The 21309-nt window shown below is 35.5% G+C and overlaps 2 protein-coding genes and 1 non-coding gene across 4 annotated transcripts; 1 reads left to right on the forward strand and 2 right to left on the reverse strand.

The window, feature by feature from the left end:
- The first annotated feature begins 3271 nt into the window (after positions 1-3271).
- LOC120281643 lies at positions 3272-7635 on the forward strand. The gene is made up of 2 exons (XM_039288334.1): positions 3272-3837; positions 7213-7635. The coding sequence occupies exons 1-2, from the start codon at positions 3444-3446 to the stop codon at positions 7428-7430; spliced, it is 612 nt and encodes a 203-aa protein (XP_039144268.1). The 5' UTR covers positions 3272-3443; the 3' UTR covers positions 7431-7635.
- Positions 7636-8649: 1014 nt separating this feature from the next.
- Positions 8650-18543, reverse strand: LOC120282386. 2 transcript variants are annotated; one of them, XM_039289191.1, is made up of 8 exons: positions 18170-18543; positions 16768-17115; positions 16217-16476; positions 13845-13962; positions 12328-12699; positions 12062-12193; positions 11363-11491; positions 8650-11267 (listed from the first exon to the last, which is right to left on the reverse strand). In XM_039289191.1, the coding sequence occupies exons 1-8, from the start codon at positions 18269-18271 to the stop codon at positions 8901-8903; spliced, it is 3828 nt and encodes a 1275-aa protein (XP_039145125.1). In that variant the 5' UTR covers positions 18272-18543; the 3' UTR covers positions 8650-8900. The 2 variants fall into 2 exon arrangements, with proteins under 2 accessions (XP_039145125.1, XP_039145124.1); XM_039289190.1 differs by having other exon boundaries at positions 13845-13986.
- Positions 18544-21231: 2688 nt separating this feature from the next.
- Positions 21232-21304, reverse strand: TRNAR-CCU. The gene has a single exon. It is a non-coding gene; the product is annotated as a tRNA-Arg (tRNA).
- Positions 21305-21309: the final 5 nt, after the last annotated feature.

Below are 21309 nucleotides of genomic sequence, written 5' to 3' on the forward strand. Positions count from 1 at the left end.
GAACAAACAACCCCTATGATGTGATAGTATATTATGCGATTTAAGTTTGTGAGTTTATAAAATATTGTCCATTTTGCTCAAATCCTCAGGATACCGTATTATCTACTATCTCTTTCAGATCTCTAGGGATTTTGGCTTCAATATCTCAATCCCTCAATTAGAACCTCTTGGGATAGTTTAGTTAGATATCTCACTTTAAATATATGGCGGTGAGAAATAATTATATTTTTTACTTCAAATAGGCTCATTTTGTTTTCAGTTGTTCTGAAAATAAGTCATTAGTTATTTATTTGGGTTTCAGCAGCTCCTAATGACAAAAGGCATAAGTTGGAGACTTTTTATACTGCAACTAGTTCTAAAGTTCCCTTATATGAGAGGAGCTCAACTCATTGCCATCTTCAATCCTTCAACTAGCCTCATATGAAGTATTCCTTAACTCCCTTGGAAAGAAATCCTTTGTATGCCTAATGTCATGTGGTCAGAATCAATTAATTTTTTTTATAGTTTAATTGCCATATAGGTCCCTATAATTGTGTATGTTCTGCCTTTTTAGTCATTATAATACTTTTAGGTACATTTAAGTCATCATATTTAATTGAGTTGAGACTTTCTAATCCGCGACATAAATGGTGTTAACTTTGACGTTTCTTTGGTTTTTTTTATTATAAAATTGTGGGACTAAAAAATCCCAAATCGATGAAATATGAGGATTTAATTGAATCTAACTGCGAATGTGACTTTTTTATTATGAAATAGGGGATTAAAAAGTCCCAACTCGATCAAATACAAGGACTTAATTATACATAACATCGAATATTTAAAACCATCACAGCTCAAAAGAAACGGCGAAGATAACGCCATCTACACCTCGGACTCGAAAGTCCCAACTTGATCAAATATGAGAACTTAAATGTATCTAAAATTATTACAATGATTAAAAAGACAGAAAGTACACAATTACAGGGACCTGTATGACAATTATACAATTTTTACCCTTATTTTCACTCCCAGTAAATGTCAATTATGTTGTATTTTTTTGTTCATTTGATGAATTTGTGATGATTATTATTATTATTTTAAGTTGGATTTAAGTGAATAATGAATTTAACGAGATAATTGTATGTTGATCATAAAAAATGTGTCATGTTATAAATCAACTTTCTACCATTGTTGTGATTTACATGTGGTTTATACCCTTTGCGCACTAGTAAGTTCGTATATGTTTTTTTTTTATTTTTTATCAATGCAATCACTGTGATGTTTTATGTACAATAACTTTGTTTGAAAGTTTTTCAAAAGTAGGCTCATTACTGAGTATATATATAATGAATCATGTGAAATGGTAAGAATAGTGGCAATACATAATTAAAACCAATGAAATTGGTATAAATAAAATTTATTGACAAAGCATATAAACACATAAACCAGGAAATGAGTGGGGTCATATTCAAACTTGTTTAATTAATTTATTTATTCATTTGACAGACCATATCCAAAGGGAATATAAATATGTCAAGATCCCGACGAAACACGGCAGTTATTTTTAATCCCTTTGTTATATATCATAGATACGCATCGCAATAAATAGTAAGTCCCAATATTTGTTTATTGGTATATCATTGGGTTGTATATATGAATATTTCTAAGTATTTTGCCATTCATGCGAATCTTTATTTATTTAATTGTATATTTATGTTAGGGTCATGCTCATGCAAGGCTAAGATTTTACTTTTTAGTTAAGTTTTTGTTATATGTATATAAGATGCTGATCGAATTGGACAATCTCACCTATGAATATGAGGACATTTTTAGTGGGGATGCTTTTATGCTCAATAAGTGTTTAACAAAAAAAATAGTATGCTTACTAAAAGCGTTCAGTGGTGATTGAGCGCTCAACTGGTGGGATAGAACCTTTTTTTTGAAAATTTATTTTTTAAAAATTTCAAGTGCTATGATTAATTTTATGTTTAGTTTTTAAAAAATTATAAAATTTAACCATTGTCAACGGCTAATCTATTTTAAAATTTTGTTTTTTTAAAAAATTTTAAATTTAATTAAATTAATTTAATAATCTTTTTATTAAATATAAAAATAATTTTTAACATACATAAATAATAAAAAAATATGGGGGTTATTGTTGTAACCCCGGCATTGGGTTACTAACCCCGATTGTGGGGTTAGTATTTTAAATATTTATTTTTTTAATTTTTAATTTTTTAAATATATTATATAATATTTTTATTAATAATATTTAAGATTTTATTAAATAAATATGCTTTATTAAAATAAATAAATATAAATAGTTAATAAACATGATTTTGTGTATTTTATAATATAATTATTATGGAAGATAGTTTAATGATTAAGAATTTAATAAATTGATGAAGTGGCATGTGTATCAAACTCTAATATGTCTAACGATTAAAAATACTCTAAGGTATACAACATTTTTTTAATAAAAATCTTGTGACTTGTAAGAGTAAAAAGCAAATTGCTGTTGCACAATTATAATGTATATGTAAATATATAATTTAATAAAATAAACAGTAAAATTAAAAATAATTTAATAGTAAATATTCTAAAATATAGTGAAGACAGCTCCACCGGTAATGAATATGTGCACACAAATGGAGTTAATCTCTCTATGTACATTACTGGTGCGGAGTTTCAAATTATGCTATTTTAATAAAGATAAATATTTTAGATAAATAGCCCATTAGCAATAAATCAAGGTATTACCTCATTATTTTATACATAATATTTATAAAGTTTTCCAACTTCATGCTCTTTAGGATTTGTGCTTTTTACAAAGTCCAAGGTTAATGAAATAAAATAAATAAATAAATAAAAATAATAATAAAAATATAATTGTTGTTCAGTTTCTCTAATTATGTATTTTTTGTCTTTTTAGTCTTTGCAATATTTTTAAGAACAATTAAGTCATTATATTTAATTGAATTAAGTCATTTTAGTCCACTGTGTAGATATGCAAGTGTAAATTATAAAAGATTAATTGGACCTAAAAATATTATTGTGGATTAGAACAATTTAATTTGATTAAAAATTGAAAAATTAATTATACTTCAAAAAATATTAGAAAGATTAAAAAGGGTAAAAAAATACATAATTATAGGGACATGTACGTTAATTAAACTAAAAAAGTGATTTACATTAGTTATTTGCAACAATCCCAGGTCTTATCGGATAAAATATTCGGATCCGACCCGTTAACAGGAGTAAATTACCTCTTCTCGGATCCCCACCCGATATCGCCATGGCTTCGCTCTCTATCCCTTCACTCCTCTCTTCCTCTCATCTTCATCTCCATCTCCGCTCCCAACCCCGATCCCAAACCCTAACCCTAACCCTAGCTCGCTTTTCGCCACTACGTCGCCGTTTCATTCCTCTCCGCCTCCCATCTCCGCCCCTCACCACCCTCTCCGATGACTCCTCGACCTCCCCCGTCACCGACATCGTCGAGCGCGATTGGTCCTTCCTCGAGCCTAATCAGACCCTGCTACATGAAGCCGACAGGATCATCGCCGCCGCTGGGTATCCGGCCTGACTCCAAGGTCCTCACCGTCATCCCAAGTGTGGGATTTGTCAACCGCCTCGTGGAGTCTTTCCCCTGCGAGCTCTTGGTGGCGACCCATGAGTCGCTCTTGGTTCTGGCGACGATCAAGGAGAACCACGACAGTGTAAGGTGTTGGCAAGGCGGGATCGACGCCGTGCCGGAGCGATTCGGGCCGTTCGACGTGGTTTTCTTGTGTTACTTCCCCGCGATGGGCGTTTCAATCGATCAAGCATTGGGTTATTTGGCGGCAAGATGTTCTGAAGGTTTGAACTCTAAAACCCTAATGCTAGAACCTCTAATTTTAGGGTTTTTCTTTAATTTTCATTTTCTTTTGAGAATTGGTAGCTCTGATACTTGAAATTGTTGATGCTGATCTCATAGTTCTCAAGGCGAGCCTCTGGCGCAAAGCGCCCAAGGCTCAACAGCCTGCGCCTTTATAGGTGTCAGGCGGGCACTGTTATAAAGGCACGCCTTTGAGCCTTTGCTCAAACCTCAAGGCATGAGCCTAGACTCGTCCTTTTGTAACATCAACAAATTAATTTGGTTATTTTTTAAATATTTAGTTTAACTTCTGATCTTATCCACACATTTTGATGATTAAAAAAAAGGTTTACATACAATTAAAGCTGTTTAAAATTGGGGTGACAAACACATAACCAACAAAGAAGAATCAAGATTTCATCTCTCCTCTTTGGGCCGATTCACTGTTTAGATGAAGAGAATGATAAATTTGAAGAGGAAATTGGTGATGTTGGTAGTGATGATAATGATAATGGATGTGATTTTGATGATAATCACTAAAATCTAGATTTTATTATACAAGTTAGGATTTGGACTCGATGCATGTACTAAACATTTGAAGATTAATTTGCATGTTATTATGTATGTTTTTTTTTCTAATGTCTGATTGTCATATTAATCGTTAGGACATATTAAATCTTTAATACATATTAATTTTTAATATAACTATTTCTGATGTTTTAATTTTTTTTTAATGGTGACGCCTAGTGTCGATCGGGCGCGCGTTTATGTCTTGCGCCTAGGCCCCAGGATCCCCTTGCGCCTAGATACACCTTACTCTTATGACAACTTTGGCTGATCTATAGAAAGTAGAAATCCACTAAATTTGATAATATCAAGCTCCAAAATTGCTGATATATTTCTTCTCTATATATACTTGAAGTTTAGTTTCATGAAGTTCTTCAAAACTAAGTTTTGCATCTTTTTGTTATGTTTGAATGACCAGTTAAAACCGAGTCTAGTTTCTGAGTTATTATCTGCTCCCATCATATGAACTAGATGAGAGAATCAACGATAGCTAGTAGAAAGACTAATGGAATCCACTTGATCCTGTTTTTTTTTTACAGATGCACAAAGAAAATATTTTGTTCTGTCCTATTATGAAATCGGAAGAAGAGGATAAATAAAAATATAGTTGTTTCACCAAAAATGTGCATAAAGAATCAACCAGACCAGACCGACCTAGTGGATAAATCAGGGGTACAGAAACAAAAAAGAGCAATTGGAGCACTTCATCAAGGTCCAAGGAGGTTTATTTCAATAATTTGTTTCTTTACATCTCGAACCACGCCCCCTTTTCATAAGACTGAGGGCTAAAAAAGCAAGAAAAAAGAATCAAATCGCACCATCTCTGTAATAAGTAAATGCCTTTTTTTCTCCTGAAGTTGTTGGAAAAGATCACCATGTTAGGAAATGGTGAGGAGATGAACACCGACATTGATCTGCAAGAAGCTCAACAAACTCTTAACTTAAGTAGAGCTGAGGGTAAAAGGCAAGTAATTGAAGCCAATATAGCTCTCAGACAAGCTAGGACTGAATAGAGGCATTAACGCTTTAGCTTATGTTATTCTCCTCATGCAATTATGTATTGTTTTGTTTTCGTTGTTTCGGGATCTAGTTGTTGTTGTAGAGCATGCTTATTTTAGGGTAACCCAGAAGGGTTAGGGAAGTGACCAAGTTTTCCTGACTTGCAGTGTTTGTTTAGATGGAAGTGACATTGAACTCACCTCCGTCCACATCTAGGACCTTCATGTTTCACACAAAATGCTTAAGCATTTTCCTTGTGCTTACATCCTTTGTTGGGTTTATCGTCTTTGTTCAAATATCTAGCTTTTGTTGTGGGCAGGTTTACTTTAGGTTAACTCGAAGGAACAGTGAAACATCATTGAATTCTCTTCCAAAGACTTCTAGAATGCTCATACTTCACTTAAATTAGCTTGGTTGGGGTTGGATTTAAACTCATCAGGGATAAGGGAACTTAGGACATTTTAATACAAGTAAAGCTATTCTTGCTGAAATCCTCACACGAACAGTTCATATGAATGATGCGGATGGCCATGTGGCATCCACCTCACTCACATTTTCTCTCTCTTAATAAGCTATTTTTTTTAAAAAAGCGCAGAGGGGAAGAACTCTTGTAAGAGACACCAAAGGAAAGCAAAGGTGTAGCTTTTTTGCCTACTCAAAATATTAAATATCAATCATAAAACTTTTAAGGCTTCCAAAACAATCAAAAGATCTGCTAATGCCGTGCCTAAAGATTCTTGCACAAACGCCTCATAGTTTCGTAAATCATTTAAACCCTAACTAGTACTGATAACAATCAAATTCACAAACGCGGCCCAAATCCCATACTTCCCCTTTGCATACCATAGTTCTAAATCCAAAAAACCTAAAAATAAAAAGAGAGAATAAATCCGAACCCTAATCATCGGTATAGAAATGATATTATCTATTTCCCATCAAAACAAAACAATGGATCAAACTCAATACACACAAAAATATATAAAAAAGAGAGAAGTTGGGGAAAGAAACCTATGGATGCCATTATCATCGTCATCATAAGAGGAATCAAAATCGACATCAACCTCCTCTATCTCAAGCTCCTCCATGCTGAGCTCTCTGATGCGCTCCATCGGGAGTCTCTCGTGTTCCAAGAGTCAATGATTCCCAATCCATCACTGCTCTGGCGCGCGGGCTCTCTCTCTCCCTTTGAAAGAAGACAATGGAACAAGAGGAAGAAACGGCTAGGGTTGATGATGTCGGGAGGAGAGAAATGGTGGCGAGATGAGGATGATGGGCGGCACCAGTGAGAGGAGAAAAGACGGGGAGACGGCAGAGACAATGGAACAAGAGGAAGAAATGGCCTGGGATGGTAATGTCGGGAGGAGAGAAACGACGGCGAGATGAGGATGACAGGGTGGCATCAGTGGGAGGAGAGAAGACGGGAAGACGGTGGAGAGTTGGCTGAGATGAGGTTTAGGTTTTAGTTGTAGTTTTAGACTTTAGTTTTTATTTTTATTTTTTTTAAATAACTTATTAGGAGAGATAAGATGTGAATGAGGTGGATGCCGCATGGGCATCAACGTCATTTGTGTGAGCTGTTCGTGTGAGGATTTCGGCAAAAATAGTTTTACTCTTTTAACACAATTTAACTTGAATTTTTCATTAAAAATTTGTCTGATGGTTGTGCCCAGTCGCACATTTACCTCTCATCACCCTTCATAAATGTGGATTGGTCTTGGTTGTATTACTCTTTAGTATAGACTGCTTTAGATTGTTTAATTTCAGTTTATATATATAAGTTTGTAATACGATTTTAATGATGCCTTCTCCAGATGCAAGGCTGGTCATCTGCTATGAGCAAGGGAGGACAATCATTGAGCAACAACATCGACAACTGTATCCAGATTTGGTAACATCTGTATTGCCCCATAGAGTTTGTCTAGAGAAGGCGGCACCTAGCTATTCTTTTGAGGTAACAGACTTTGTTGATGAACCTAAATTCTACCTTGCTGCCCTAAAGTTCTGTAAGGCAAGGGACACAGCTCAATAAACTGATCGTTAAGTTAAAGACATGATGTTCGCTGCTCGTTTTTGGCACTTTTAAATCATATTTCCACTGGGTCTGCAGTGTAGGTATAGTTTGTTTTGTTTTGGTCACCCTCACCCGGTGTTGCTCAGTTGCATTTGTGTGATTTCTAGGTGTATCTGGGGAACTTATCTCAATCAGTTGCATTTTTGGTGATAAATTAATTGAATGCCTTGGTGCCTCATGCTCGCTGGTTTGTTATTACTGGCATCCATCTCTTTGGTTTCCTATCAAAATAAGTTGAGATAAAACTCATTTTACTTTTGATTTAAGCTTCAAATATTATTTTGAGATAAACTCATACCAAAAACTAAACTAACTTTTGATTTGAAGCTTCATATATTATTTTGAGAAAGATTTATTTGGATAATTTTATTTTTGTTATTTTTTCCCCGAAAGATGTATAAAAGAGATTAAAATCTTAGTAAATACATTTTTTATAAAATGTTTTAAAATAAATTATATATATATTATACTTCGAATATGGAGACAAAAAGACGACTGCTAAGGTTACTGTGAATTAAACCGGGGATATGTGCAAAAAAAAATAAATAAAGGTCAGGCTACTTGAAAAAATGGGGCTACTGAACCAGTAATGCTGTTTGCGTAAGGTAGCAGACGATAGATTAAAAATAAAAAATAAAAAAAAATGGAACGCCAAATTCAATCAGGAAAAATTTAGGCACAAACAAAGCACCAAAACAGGAGCCAACATCATAAAGAACACAAGGCATAATCTGAAACAGCAGACAATAGTCATTCCGACACTTACAAGCAGCACTGTTTAATGCTCACAAGAAACCATGTGAACAGAGAATACCGTCTATGCTACGGAGAAAATAAAAGTTGAACTCAATCTACAATAAATTCACTTGTTCTAAAAGGCACATGGCATCTGTTTGATAAATATTCACAACTAGCTTGATAGAAACAACATGCTTACATGAACCATAGACATGGTATAACATCTACAGAAGTCACCTGGTCTGGTGCCATTAAGTTGACAAATGAAGCAGCACACATATAATGCAGTTCTCATTTGTACTAAAACCTGAGTGTATATATATATATATATATAAATATATATTAATGTTGAGTAGGAGTGTCCTAAAACTGAAGAGAATGAATAACACAGCCCAGTTGTTAACCAATAATTTTCCTTATTAATGGGAAATTTACCTCATGCAAAGAACACGACACTAGATTTACCTCATGAGGAAAGAAAGGGAAAAAAACATGACACTATATCACTCGCAATTTTTTTTTTCTACAATCCAAGAAAGGCACAAATAGAAAGCAGAATCAAACAATGAAAAATTTTTTGCTGAAAATTTATGAGAAAGCTTATTTTACCAGGTACAATAGGCACAACCGAATGCGTTCATATATGCTCCTGCATGCTTCTTGCAACTCTTAAAAGGATTGCATAAGAACTCAGAAGAAGGAAAACCTAGCAGCATTACTTGCGGCAAACAAGCTATATTCTTCGACTTCCATTTCTTCTTTTGGGCAAGTAAGATCAGCCTGCCCAGCATACGCGTTTGAAGACAGTCCTGAAGCTTTTTCTTCTTTGGGCAATGCTGGATTCACACCATATCCTGAAACTCCTGCCAATGGTCCACCAAAATGGAACAAAGAGAAAGCCGAGCTGTCATTATGTGATTTGTCAGCACCGCAAGCAGCATCTTTATGTTCTGATGCCGACTTCGAAGGAACCTGCCTGTCTGAGAATGGTCTTTCAAAAGAGTGTACACCCTCAGCCGGATAATTTACACCTTTGATCTTTCGGGTTCCATGTATGTCAAAATTCTTACTCTGTTCTTTCATGCTAGCAACATTGGATCTGTTAGGAGCCTGGTAGAGGGGGCGCTGATCCATGTTATATGCAGGTGTCGTCAAATGTTGAAGTCTATCATACTGTATGAAGAAATCTGGAGATTGACTTGCTGCAACACCATATCCAAATGGGCTGGAGAACATATAGTGGTTGGGCTGGTGAAATGGCATAAACCCATTTGCTGGAATAGGTTGCCAGCAAACTGCACTCTGGTCATGATACCCAATGGCTGTGGAGGGAAAGCTCGAGACATGCACCGCTGGATTATGCAATGTGTGCATGTGCTGTGATGGATGGCCCATACTGTATCCAAAGTCACCATCATCATGACATTTATCAGCTTTTTTCACATATTCCTTAGAAAAGATAGCTCCATTACAGCTGGCCACTGCAACTTCAGCGGCTGTCCTGCCTCCGTGGGAATCACCTCTATCCATCTTGCTATCCGAAGCATCATTTGAGAAGGTACAAGACACATCTTCCTCGTTACACTGTGGGTTAGCATCTTCTGAATCTGAAGTTGAAGATGACTCTGCATTCCGACCACTTGAAGAGCTTGTGCTGCTATCTCCCTCACTAAGACATGATGAGCAGTTACCTGAACTGGAAGAACTCACTAAGGGATCACAATCATTATTACCTAGGGGAAAAGCAGAAATGATGGGGCATGTATCTATGTCCTCAACCCCATCCTTGGAACAGTAATTTGAATTCATTGCATATCCATTCTGACAGTTCTTGGCATCCCCTGAAGCAGAGCCATTTGAATCTTGCCTTCTGTCTTGATGGGTACTGGAAATATCTAAAACATCCCCATTATCCAATTCTTCAGATAATTCGGATAAGCAGTGAATGTTAGCAGAATCAAGTGAAATATGTAATTGGTATCCATTCTCTTCTTTACTGATTTCATCATCCAAAGATGGATCAACCTTTGAACCAGTCCTTGAGCTGATGTCTGGATCAGAGTTGCTTCTCATGCACTTCTTTCGTGAATCAGTTGGCTCCCAAACTTGCTTTGTGTAGATAGAATCTCTGCTAGTAGTACTAGTGACAAGCTTTCCTTTGGAAATGACAACATTATCTGGTGTGTAGCATCCATGATTGAACTTACTGCTGCGGTAAAATGTCCTGGGAATGTCCAATGTAGAATCCTTTTTATTTGCACCACAAGTCTCCTTGGTTGATCTACTGATAGGCACATGGTATCCATCCTTTGCTTTGTAATCGACACGCGGACCACAACTGCAAGAGTGGAACTCATGCCTATCACGCGTTCTGCTATTTGGACAATGAAACTTATCATTAAATTTCAGGATGCTCCTTACATTAGCTTTCACACCGTTGACTCTAGGTTGCTTTTGCAAGCCATTCAAGCATCTGGAAGAAGCCATCGCACATCCAAGTAAATTTAGATTTGATTCATGATTGTAAATATCACGATCATTTCCATTGACTGCTTGTCGCTTGTCATACCATTTGGAGGACTGATCTTGAACTGAATCTTTATTATACCTCAGTTTCCTTCTTGATGATTTTGATTGCTCAAGTATAAAAGAACCATAGCTATCTCTAGCACTTAGATCTCCATCAGCAAGACACTTGTGTTGCAGGTTATCATCCCTCATATTATCTGCATTGGTCAGCCCATTTGAAGGTTTCTCAAGCATAATATCATGAGTAGGCTCAGGTGTGTTGGCATTATCTCCTGGATCACTATTAGAATCCCCAGAGTCAAGATTGCAAACAGATTCATCATGAGTGCTTGTGGATGAGTCATGCACAGACGCCAAAGGATCAAATTGAAGTGAACTAGGTTCAGAACAGTTCCCTTCCCTCTCTCTTTCTTTCCCTTTTAGCCTCTCTTTTCTTCTGTTCTTTTTTTCTCTTTGTTTTGTTCTCCTCCTCTCCTTGCGCTCTTCTTCTTCACGTTTTTCATTTTCTTCCTCTTCAAGAAGTTTGATCTGTAAATAGACAGGTGAGGCCATGAAAGTACATAAAAAACATAATATTACCAGCAATTTCAATTCCTAAACTAATGTAACAGAACCTTAAATACCTGTTTTTCCAATGTGATGACTTCCTTGCAAGCGACATGCAGGCGCTCTTCTAGCAATTTCAGTGCAAGACAAACAAATATACAGTGAGCATTTTGCCGAGCTGTGCCTTCTCTAAAAGCCTTTTCTACCTGAAATACATATATAAGAAAATATTTTAGAAGGCACCTATCCCACAAATGCTAATTTTCTTCATTTGCATTGCATTGATGTGGAAACTCTCCAGATCTATCATCAATATTTGCTTCTATGCCAACATTTATTTTTTTACATGTAAGCTATATTACATCAAAATGGCATCTATATCTGTAAGAGAAGATATATTTGGCAGAATATCAACAGAGATGAAGAGAGTATATTTTCTTGGCAGAGGATATTATTGATTCAGGAGGCCATTCTCTTAATAAAGTTGGAGATGATGGAAGGAACAATGTCGTGAAATGTTAACCATAGACATTCAACATAACGAGTAATGAATTAACTGTTCTATTTTTTGTTAGTTTAGGCAGGATTATCAGAAATATCAATATGCATACACCTTATCACCTACAGGGCAAAAAATCAATTTTGAGAAGGCCTGTCAGAAAAAATAGATCTACTGGAGCTATAATGGAAGCCCCATGGTCACATTAAACACAACAAAAAAGAAAATGGAAAAGCTTCAAATGCTGACTATAACATGTTGGTATTTTGCAGCGAACCTGTTCTTTGAAAATAACAGTTGCAGCATCTAGAAGGAATTCCCTTGCTAGTTCAGGACTCTTAGCATGTTTCTGAGGCCGAGATCCTTCACCATCATACTCATTTCCATCTTTGTCAATAGCATCATCATCCTGATTTTTCATACCAAAAATCAGCAATAAGAACCAATTTTGAATGGTGAAATTAATAGTATCAGTAATAATGGGCAGCTAAAAAAATAGATTGTCCCACATTCACAGCAGGAGGGCAGGTTATTAGCAAATACCTCTTCCTCCTCAGCCTCTTCTGCATGCTCAAAGAACCTTTCTATGCTCTCTCCTTCTGTTATTGTTACATAACCATCTCCTATAACAAGTCTGCGATGAACACATTGCTGCCCCTTCAATGCATGTGCCTTCACGGAGAGCTCAGTGCAACGACCATCAAGCTTCCAAGCCCGCAATGTAATAAAGCATGAGTTCAAACCACCAAGTTCAAGCCCATTCACATGAACATTTTCATTCATGCCAACATCTTCAAAGTCTAAAATGTCGGATTTGCCTTCTCCAGTTCCAACAGCCCATTCAAAATGATGGTATGTTCCAATTGTGTCTGTAAAAGTTTGATGCCAGTCAGCTTGAATAGTGTCCTCTGATACCTGACAATTTTTTTTGGTAATTAAAGATAGTCAATAATTTGCCCAGAAAAAAATTTTCATATCACCCTGCACCAAAATTTCACCTTGATATCAGATAGCATTAACTTGTCCTTAATCCTTATAGCAGTAAAATGACCCACTGGATGATGAAAGTAATAAAACCATTGCATATTCCTTTATTAGATTAGCATTACATCATCAAATGAAAGATAACATTTAACTTAAATTGAATAGCAGAAATTTAGCCCTTTTTGTCTCCTTGATTAGATAATTGCTTACATAATATCAAATATTAAACTCCTCTTCAAAAAGACAAAGGAATTCTATTAAAGATTAGTTAAACATTTTATTTGGTTAAATTAGTTTGAAAAAGACAAAGGATTTGAGTTTTTTGACAAACTCAAAACAAAATTTTCTTAGTTCTTTTAAAATCTTTGACAAGAGATATATGGTCTTCTAGCAGACGCATACTTGCAAGTGATTGTTTTCCAGGATGTTGCCAGGCCTTGAAAATTGAAGAGATCAAAAATATGTGAGAGAGAATAACTAGACGAGGTTCTCTATAAAGATAGAGTTGAGGGGTTTATTCTCCATCATGGTTGAGGGCAGATGGAAAAGAAGAAAAAAATAAAAAGAACCACAGGAAAATGTGAACAGGAATAGTTGCTGGTTAGCACACAGAGCCAGATAGGGGGAAGGGTGTAAAACAAAAGGACAGTGGTTGCTACAAGATGCTATGAATGCTCGCTCGTGAATGGCAAGAGGGTTTGTCAAGTAGATTAGTTCCAGTTTTAACAAAAGCAAGGAGGGCATCAAGATGCTGAAAACCAGGTCAAGTCATGAGTCGGGTCACTAAACAATGTGCAATGAGATGAATGATAAGGAGCATTATACAAGGGGGAAGGCAATTCCAATAGGCATGTGTTTCTGCAGTGGCAATACAACAATCTCATATGAGCAAATTAACTCAAATCCTATCCAATTGAAATAAAAGCAAGTGGTCATTCATCTTCTTATAAATGTTTATTAGCTTTCGCGTTATTTCAAAATTGTGATAAACCAAATAGCTGGCTATGAAAGCCAAATTTAAATAACCAGCTATTTGGATATTGTTGTCATCCTTACTAATTGGAGGTGAAAACTACCTCATACTGGAAAGCAGTATCTGCAAGACAGAACCAACTGGTACAACGCAGTTCTCTTCGCATGCGCTTTAGTTCTTTCAACTCCTTGAATTCACGAATGACATTCCTTCTGCAATCTCTGCAAAACCTCTTGCTGTCAAACCTGTAAATGGACGTCAAATTTATGATATCATTAATGGCAACAAGCCAAAATTTCTGTATGAACATTAGTTTGGCCTTTCATGCAGCTAACAGAACCTCAATGGCAGAAGAAAGCTAACTAAACATAACTGTCACAGAAAATAGGCTCATCCTGGTTGATCTTAAGGAAAAAAGAATAAAAACAAGCAGGTCAGTGAAAGCAAATATGTGAAGGCCTTAGCTTATGCAGGACCCAACAACCTGCAACTTGAATTGGTAATGGCGCAATCAACTGAAAATGTGGTTACTTTGGTCCAAAAGATGGAGCAATACATAAGAAGCTTAATATTGTTGACTGCCGTTACTGCTACTGCTACAGTCCTACTAACTTTAACAAGCCCAGCACAAACAAGTCCGGCATTGTTCAAGCTCAACAAAACTACACCACTCCAGATTGGACATATTTCCATTTTCATGCCAAATCATATCTTAAACAGGTCAAAAATCAAGCTGCTCAGAAACAGGTTGATTACTACACAACCCCACCAACAAATTTTGATGTACAGTTAACCATCTTTTTTCAAGTATTCAGGTATCGCAGTCAGAATGGCAGGCACTTTCAACAAAAAGCCACTGCTAGTAACTCTAGGTGCTTATCAAAATGAAACTATTGTAGCCAAGCCAATTCACAACCAACCAAACATATCAGTGTTGTTATGGTAAAATTGAAATCACATCAAGTTACATTTGAAAAACAGTGTTGCTTTCTAATACTTCTTTTATTTTATTCGAATGCATTGCATTATTTTCAGATTGAGTCTGGTTATTGAAAAGCCTTGTTTTAACAGATAGGAAATATGATAGAAAATAAATCAAGAAAATTCTACTCGATGAAATAAACATTAACCAAGCATTTTGCTCTCTAGCTCTCATTTGAAACAGTAACGAGAAAAACCTTACCATCTTGGCCACGAAAATACAAACCAACACTGCATTACCAAACTTAAAAAGTAGTGCAAAGTTGCAGACTTGTGAAGTCCCTGTAAGAAAACAGAGTCATGAAGGTGCCTCCGCCACTCAATGATAACTGACTCTTTAGATATGCCACTAGAAAAGTCTCTGCAATGAAAAAGCCAAATTGCCAACTTGATGTTTTTGGCTTTTCTTCACATGTATTCTTTTGATATTCCTTTTTTCTGTATGCCAATCATCCATTCTCCAGTATGCACAGTTTCCCATTTTCTTTAACATCTTTCTTCAGAATGTAGCTTGGAGCAAACCATTTCTACTAAAAGTAGAAACTTTACTGACAGTAACCAGACTGAAGGCCAGTAGATCTCCACTGCTGCTATTACTCTGCCTTGCAGTAGATCCATAAGTGGAGTAGCTGCTATCACTCCCACTGGTACTCCTAATGCCAAGTCACTCGATTTCTAGACCTTGCCATAGTTTCTAGCAAGTAATCTTTGCACCTCTGCCACTCCCAAAGCCACTCAAGTTTAAACCTTTTAGGTAATTAATATAGAAAATAAAAAGCAAAATGCAGCAGTCTTGGGACTTTACACACCGATCAGTCAGCTCTGGCATTCCAACACAAGCGTAGATGCTTCAGTAGCCACTACGAGCGCTAACAATGAAGTATGTTCTTACTGATTTTACAGATTTGAATTCTCACAGATTTGGCATCCAATGACAGAGCCCTTCACGAACTAATAAACCTTGATAATTTCTAGATGAAATTCACCATCTCATAAACTGACCATAAAAAAACTCTCAATATTTACTTTCACCTGAATCTCCTGTTTGCCAATTGTCACCACAGCGCACCATTGCATTCATTATTAACAAATACTAGTGTTCAACAACGGTCACAATCCCAAAAGACTTTTCTCATAATAGCCTCAACTGCAAAATCGATAGCAGAAGAAACAATGGAGGTGCTGCCAGTCCTTGGGCCTTGATACTTCCCTAGTAATAAGTCAATGCCCAAAAGTATATGCTAAATCTCATCACCCTGATCTAGGAAAGCCGGAATTATTTCAGAGACTGAAATTTTTAATTATTGAAAGGGTATAATATACTAAGGCAGATTTCTTTCATCAATATCATTCCAACTCATGACAGTAATTGATTGTGTTAACCATGTTGCATAAAGGTTTCTTATGTTTGCTAGGCAAATGAGCCCCTACAATTCTTAAGCCTTTTTTATTGGAAGAAATAACATTGCAGATAAGTCAGACTATGATACTAACCTGTACATAAGCCTCTCAATAAAATCCTCCTCCTTCATGCGTAAGAGCGACAGCCTAGTCTCATCACCCAACGCCCGCCAAAAGTCGACCAACGTCTTACAAGAAAGCTTGGTAGTGTGCAAAGCACATGTTTCTCGAGTCCCATGGCCTCGACCATAATTAGCCATCCCTTGGCTTATCCAACCTCGGCCTCCCCCACCACATGCATCAGGATAAAGCATCTCACGATCGCGTTCCCTTGCTTTGGCACTGTCAAAAACCTGTGCAAACAAATGCCAAAGTTAGTCCAAACAGATGACTAAACAAATCATCAGTGCAATCTTATGATTAAAATCAGTGTCTTTTTTCAACAAAGTTCAAGATCTTATAAATGACCAAAAGAGAAAAGAATGAAACAATAGATAATGACACAATATAAAATGATAAAGAAAATGAAACTGGGTTGCGAGTTGTTTAAAATACACAGAAAACATAACATACAAGAAAGGAACTTTATAGCAAAGTGTTGAGAAGAACATAATTCTAGCAAAAACTTCAAATGGCCAGCATACATTATAGAGTGGCTTGAGAGATTTCGTCTTCAGAAAACAGTCTAGGAGCGTCAGTACTCCATCTCTAGTAGCAGTCAGGCCTCCCCAAGGATGGACAGATGGATCTTGTACAACATCTGATCCATTTACAGTCTGCACCTTGGCAGTCCCTGCTCTGTTAGGGAAGTATGTGCTTACAGCAGCACCTTGCTGCAATGACTTCCCATGCATGATAATCTGTGAATAGCCTTCAAGAAGCAACCCATTGCACCTAGAGCAGTAGAGGTTCTTGCGTGCTTGTTCAAATAAGGTCTGCTTATCAATCCTCAGGAGCTCCCGCCGAGCACTAGGAGGCAATTCGCTCCAGAACTACATCAGAACACACAACAACCATACAAGGTTATGCTTGTGAACATTTTGCCAAGGGAAGTACAGAAGTCATCATCAAATCAAGGAGGAACAAAGAAAAGGTTATCTATTCTCTCGAATACTGGATTGAAATCAGAAGGTAATTTTCACCTACAGATTAGATTAACAAAATAAAATGCACAAGTGTAATTCAACAAAGTCACGTAGATACCATCAATAAATCAATACAATATAAGAGAGAACACATACAGACACACGAATACGAAAAGAGTAAAACTATGAGTCCATCATTAAGGAAGTTAAAAATAAGAAGATTTGTCACACAGATCACAAAAAAGTTTCAGCAGTTTCTAAACAATGTGATACATAATTCATCTTGAGAGGTTTTAATAGGAAGTACCCCAGAAATGAAAAGATGAGTTGCGCCAGACTTAACAACTAAATATAACACAAGCAAATTCCCATTGATTTATCTTGAAACATTGCATCAAACCGGGCTTCTTCATTCATGTTGCTCAATACTCTAGATTCATGTGAAATCCATTTCCTCCAAGGAACTAGTTTCATATTCATTTGACCATTTCTAAAACAAAACTATAAACTAAATTACACAAACTTGTTCATTATTCGCTTGCCGACAAATCAATACCATAAACAGACTTGTTCATTATTCACTTGCCGAGAAATTAATACCATACACGGACTTGTTCGTTATTCGCTTGCCGACAAATCAATACCATAAACGGAACACTTTGTGCTCTAAATTCACCCAAATACAAAACACAGCATATCCAATAGAAATCAAATGTGAACCACAACAAAGAGCAAAATCAAGGAACCTCAGATTAGTAAATTATCAAATCTACCATTGTAATTCCATTTTTTTGGCTTAAAAATTCAACAGAGAATCCATCGTCATGTCTGGACCAATCCAAAAACCAAACACAAACAATCCACAACACCAAAATTTCAACCAATCCAACCAAAACCTCTAGCAAACCCGATCAAATTCCATCGAATTCAATAAAAAAACAATCAAATCAAGAGCCGATACCTTCTGGAGCTGATCGTTCGTGATAGCATCTCGCTGCCTAGACCAAATCCCATCCGACAACGATGACAACGGCGGCGGCCCCCGCGGCAATAGTCCCGGCATCTCCAATCTCCCGTTCCTCACCACCACCAAACCAATCTCTCACCTCTCAACCTTTCCATACCCGGATCGGATCTCAGATCCGATCGCCCACCCGATCGGCACCTACGACGGCGGCGAGATACGATCGAAGAGCAAGATCTGATCGCGATTCACGGCGATCGGCGAGGGTTTTAGGGCACGATGCCGAAGAAGAGTCGATGAGATTTGGGGAAGAAGAGAGAGAGAGAGAGAGAGAGAGAGAAGGGGGCGTTTATAAGCGCGAGGAGATGAGAAAGGAGCGATATCGGGGAAGGGGGATGGTTAAAAGAGGCAATGGAGGGTAGTCGTTAGTGACCCGAGATGGGAACTTTGTGTGGATCTCGAGGCAATCTTGTGGTTTGATTTGGATCTGGTGTTTTCATCTATGGCCTGATCCCGATGTAATTTTTTATTTTTTATTTTTTACCGCGCTAGTGTAATAGAATGATGAAAGTTCCCACTGGTCCCTGAATAATATGTAACTGTTTATTTTGGTCCTTTGAGTGTAAAAATGTGTTGTTTTGGGTTTTGAATTACACAAAAATATTTTGTTTTGATTTTTTTTTTGTCTTAAATTATTGATGGTGATAAAGGTTTGGCCTTTTAATCAATTATTGTAATTTTTTATTTATTTAAAAAGTTATGAAAATGTCATGATGAACACATATTTGTTAGTAAAGGACTAAAATAATTATATTTGTATTATTGGAGAATAAAAAACAATTGAATACATTTATTTTATTATTTATTTAGGTCAAAAATAAATGGTATTGTGTATTGTTAGTACTAAAGTGTGCGTGTGTTTTTTTTATGATGGAGTAAAATGAACATTATGATACAATTAAAGGACCAATATAAGTTTTCACCTTAAAGAAAATAGAAAAAAAAAGGCTTAAATGAAAACATGATTGAAGGGAGGGAAACGGGGTCAATATGCGTTTCTCTTGTTTGCTTCTAATTTAAAATTTAAATATTTTAATTAATTGGGTTAATTCTAACTTTATTTCAGATTAATTTTATACTATAATTATCGCTATAAATAAATCATTGTATATTTTAATTCTTATTTAAAAAATAAAATAAAATGAAATGAAAATAGTAAAATAGTAAAATAAAAAAGCAATTGGGGTTGTGCCAGTGGATTCACAAAAGTTAAAAATGATACACTTTCTATAAAGTTTACTATCCTTAAAGAAAAGCCACCTTTTGAGGGAACGTCATTATGAGATGATATACGCATTATATCTTAAGTTTTTTAATTTTAAAATTTAAAACTGTAAAAAGAAAAAAAAGGTGAGAGTAACATAGGTAATCTCGCAGATGAATTTTTATTTTTATTTATTATGTACCTTATATAAATTTTAGTATATATGGAACATCAATAATTTTATTAAGAGTTTATTATGGGTCTATTTCTGGAATTAAAATTTTAAAAAATAAAAAATATCGTGAAAGCGTGTTTTATAGTGGGGCCCAGTAATGTACAGAGTTATACAAGTACGTGGCAGAGTTTGGTACGCTAGAGTACGAAAACAGAAAAACAGGAAGACAGCTGATCCGCAGTGCATTCTAGAATCCTAAAAACCGTCCTGACCGTCCATCACGATGGAATATCCACGTGGAGTGATCACAACGGTCAGATGGTGAAAGCTCAAAGCATCGTGCATTTTTAGATAAAAAAAGGGAGGAAACGCATCTCATGGGAATAGGTTTACGAAATGCTACACTGAAAATATAATAATGGATGACAAATAAATGAAAAATTACAAACATGGCTGCATTCTTGCATATGTACATCTAAATATTTTTAATTTTTTAAAAATATATTTTATAGATCATTATATATACATACATAAAGCTTATATTAAAAAAAATATAAAAATTTAATAATGTGAAAAGAACTTAAAATTATTTAAATAAATAATTTTAAATAAATTATTTATCTCCAATAAATGAGTAAATCACGATAATTAAATTATTTAGTGAAAATAATCTTTTTTTATAATAATTTTGGTTTTAAAAATCATAATTGATTTTAAAAAGATAGAGATCGTTAGCTGATCTTTCGTTCAGTGGCACCAATAGTGCCCCATGGTGAAAAATGTGAGAAGTTTAAATTTCATGGAGACAATAATTATAGCAGATCTGGTTATGTGTTATATGTATATATATTAAAAATTGCTTTTGAGGACGTGAGGGGTCGGGGATTGATTAGTAATTTGAGTGGGAATGCAACAAAGAAGGGCAATGTCGTTATTTTTGGTAAGAGTGTCGTCATTTTGCAGAAGAATGTGGATGTTTTGAAGAGAAAGCATACGCCAAACTCGTGACATTATGTTCCACACGACCTCTTATACGGTTATACCCCTCTTCCTCATCAACTTTTTGTAGTTTTCTGATTACTTATATTTATTAGAATTATGTGTGTGTATATAGTATATACATATCAATCAAATGGTTTATTTAAAAAAATATATTTTTTTGAAATGGTTGATATTATTGTAAAGAATAGATCCACTAATATTATAAAGAAGAGGATGATTGTTATGGTATTTTTTTTAAAAAAAATACTTTTAACAAAATAAATAAATTATAACACATTGATAAGAAGAAGAATTGCAAATAGAGTCTCTGTCTTCATGTCATTTTTGACCACAGACTTGAAATGGAGTCATTTTCACGTTTGAAATATGATATTTAATATTGTAATATGATATTTAATATTGTTTTTGTCACCGATGTGAAACATCAACCATCCTAATAAAAGTTTTTTTCTTATTTAATCAAGCATCCAAATAACAGTTTTTCCCATAAAAACCAGGAAGTCAGGAATTGAAGCAATTATACTATTTCAAACCACAAGCAAAATTTTTTCATTATTTTCTCAAAATTAATTTTTTTTTTTTTTAAAAAAAAGCAAAGGAAAAAAATTTAAAGCAATGCGCGCCAGATAGGGGTCGAACCTATGACTTTCTGCTTAGGAAACAGACGCTCTATCCACTGAGCTACAGGCGCTTCTC

Source organism: Dioscorea cayenensis, chromosome 18, assembly GCF_009730915.1.
Source record: "Dioscorea cayenensis subsp. rotundata cultivar TDr96_F1 chromosome 18, TDr96_F1_v2_PseudoChromosome.rev07_lg8_w22 25.fasta, whole genome shotgun sequence".
In the NCBI taxonomy this organism is placed as follows: Eukaryota; Viridiplantae; Streptophyta; class Magnoliopsida; order Dioscoreales; family Dioscoreaceae; genus Dioscorea; species Dioscorea cayenensis.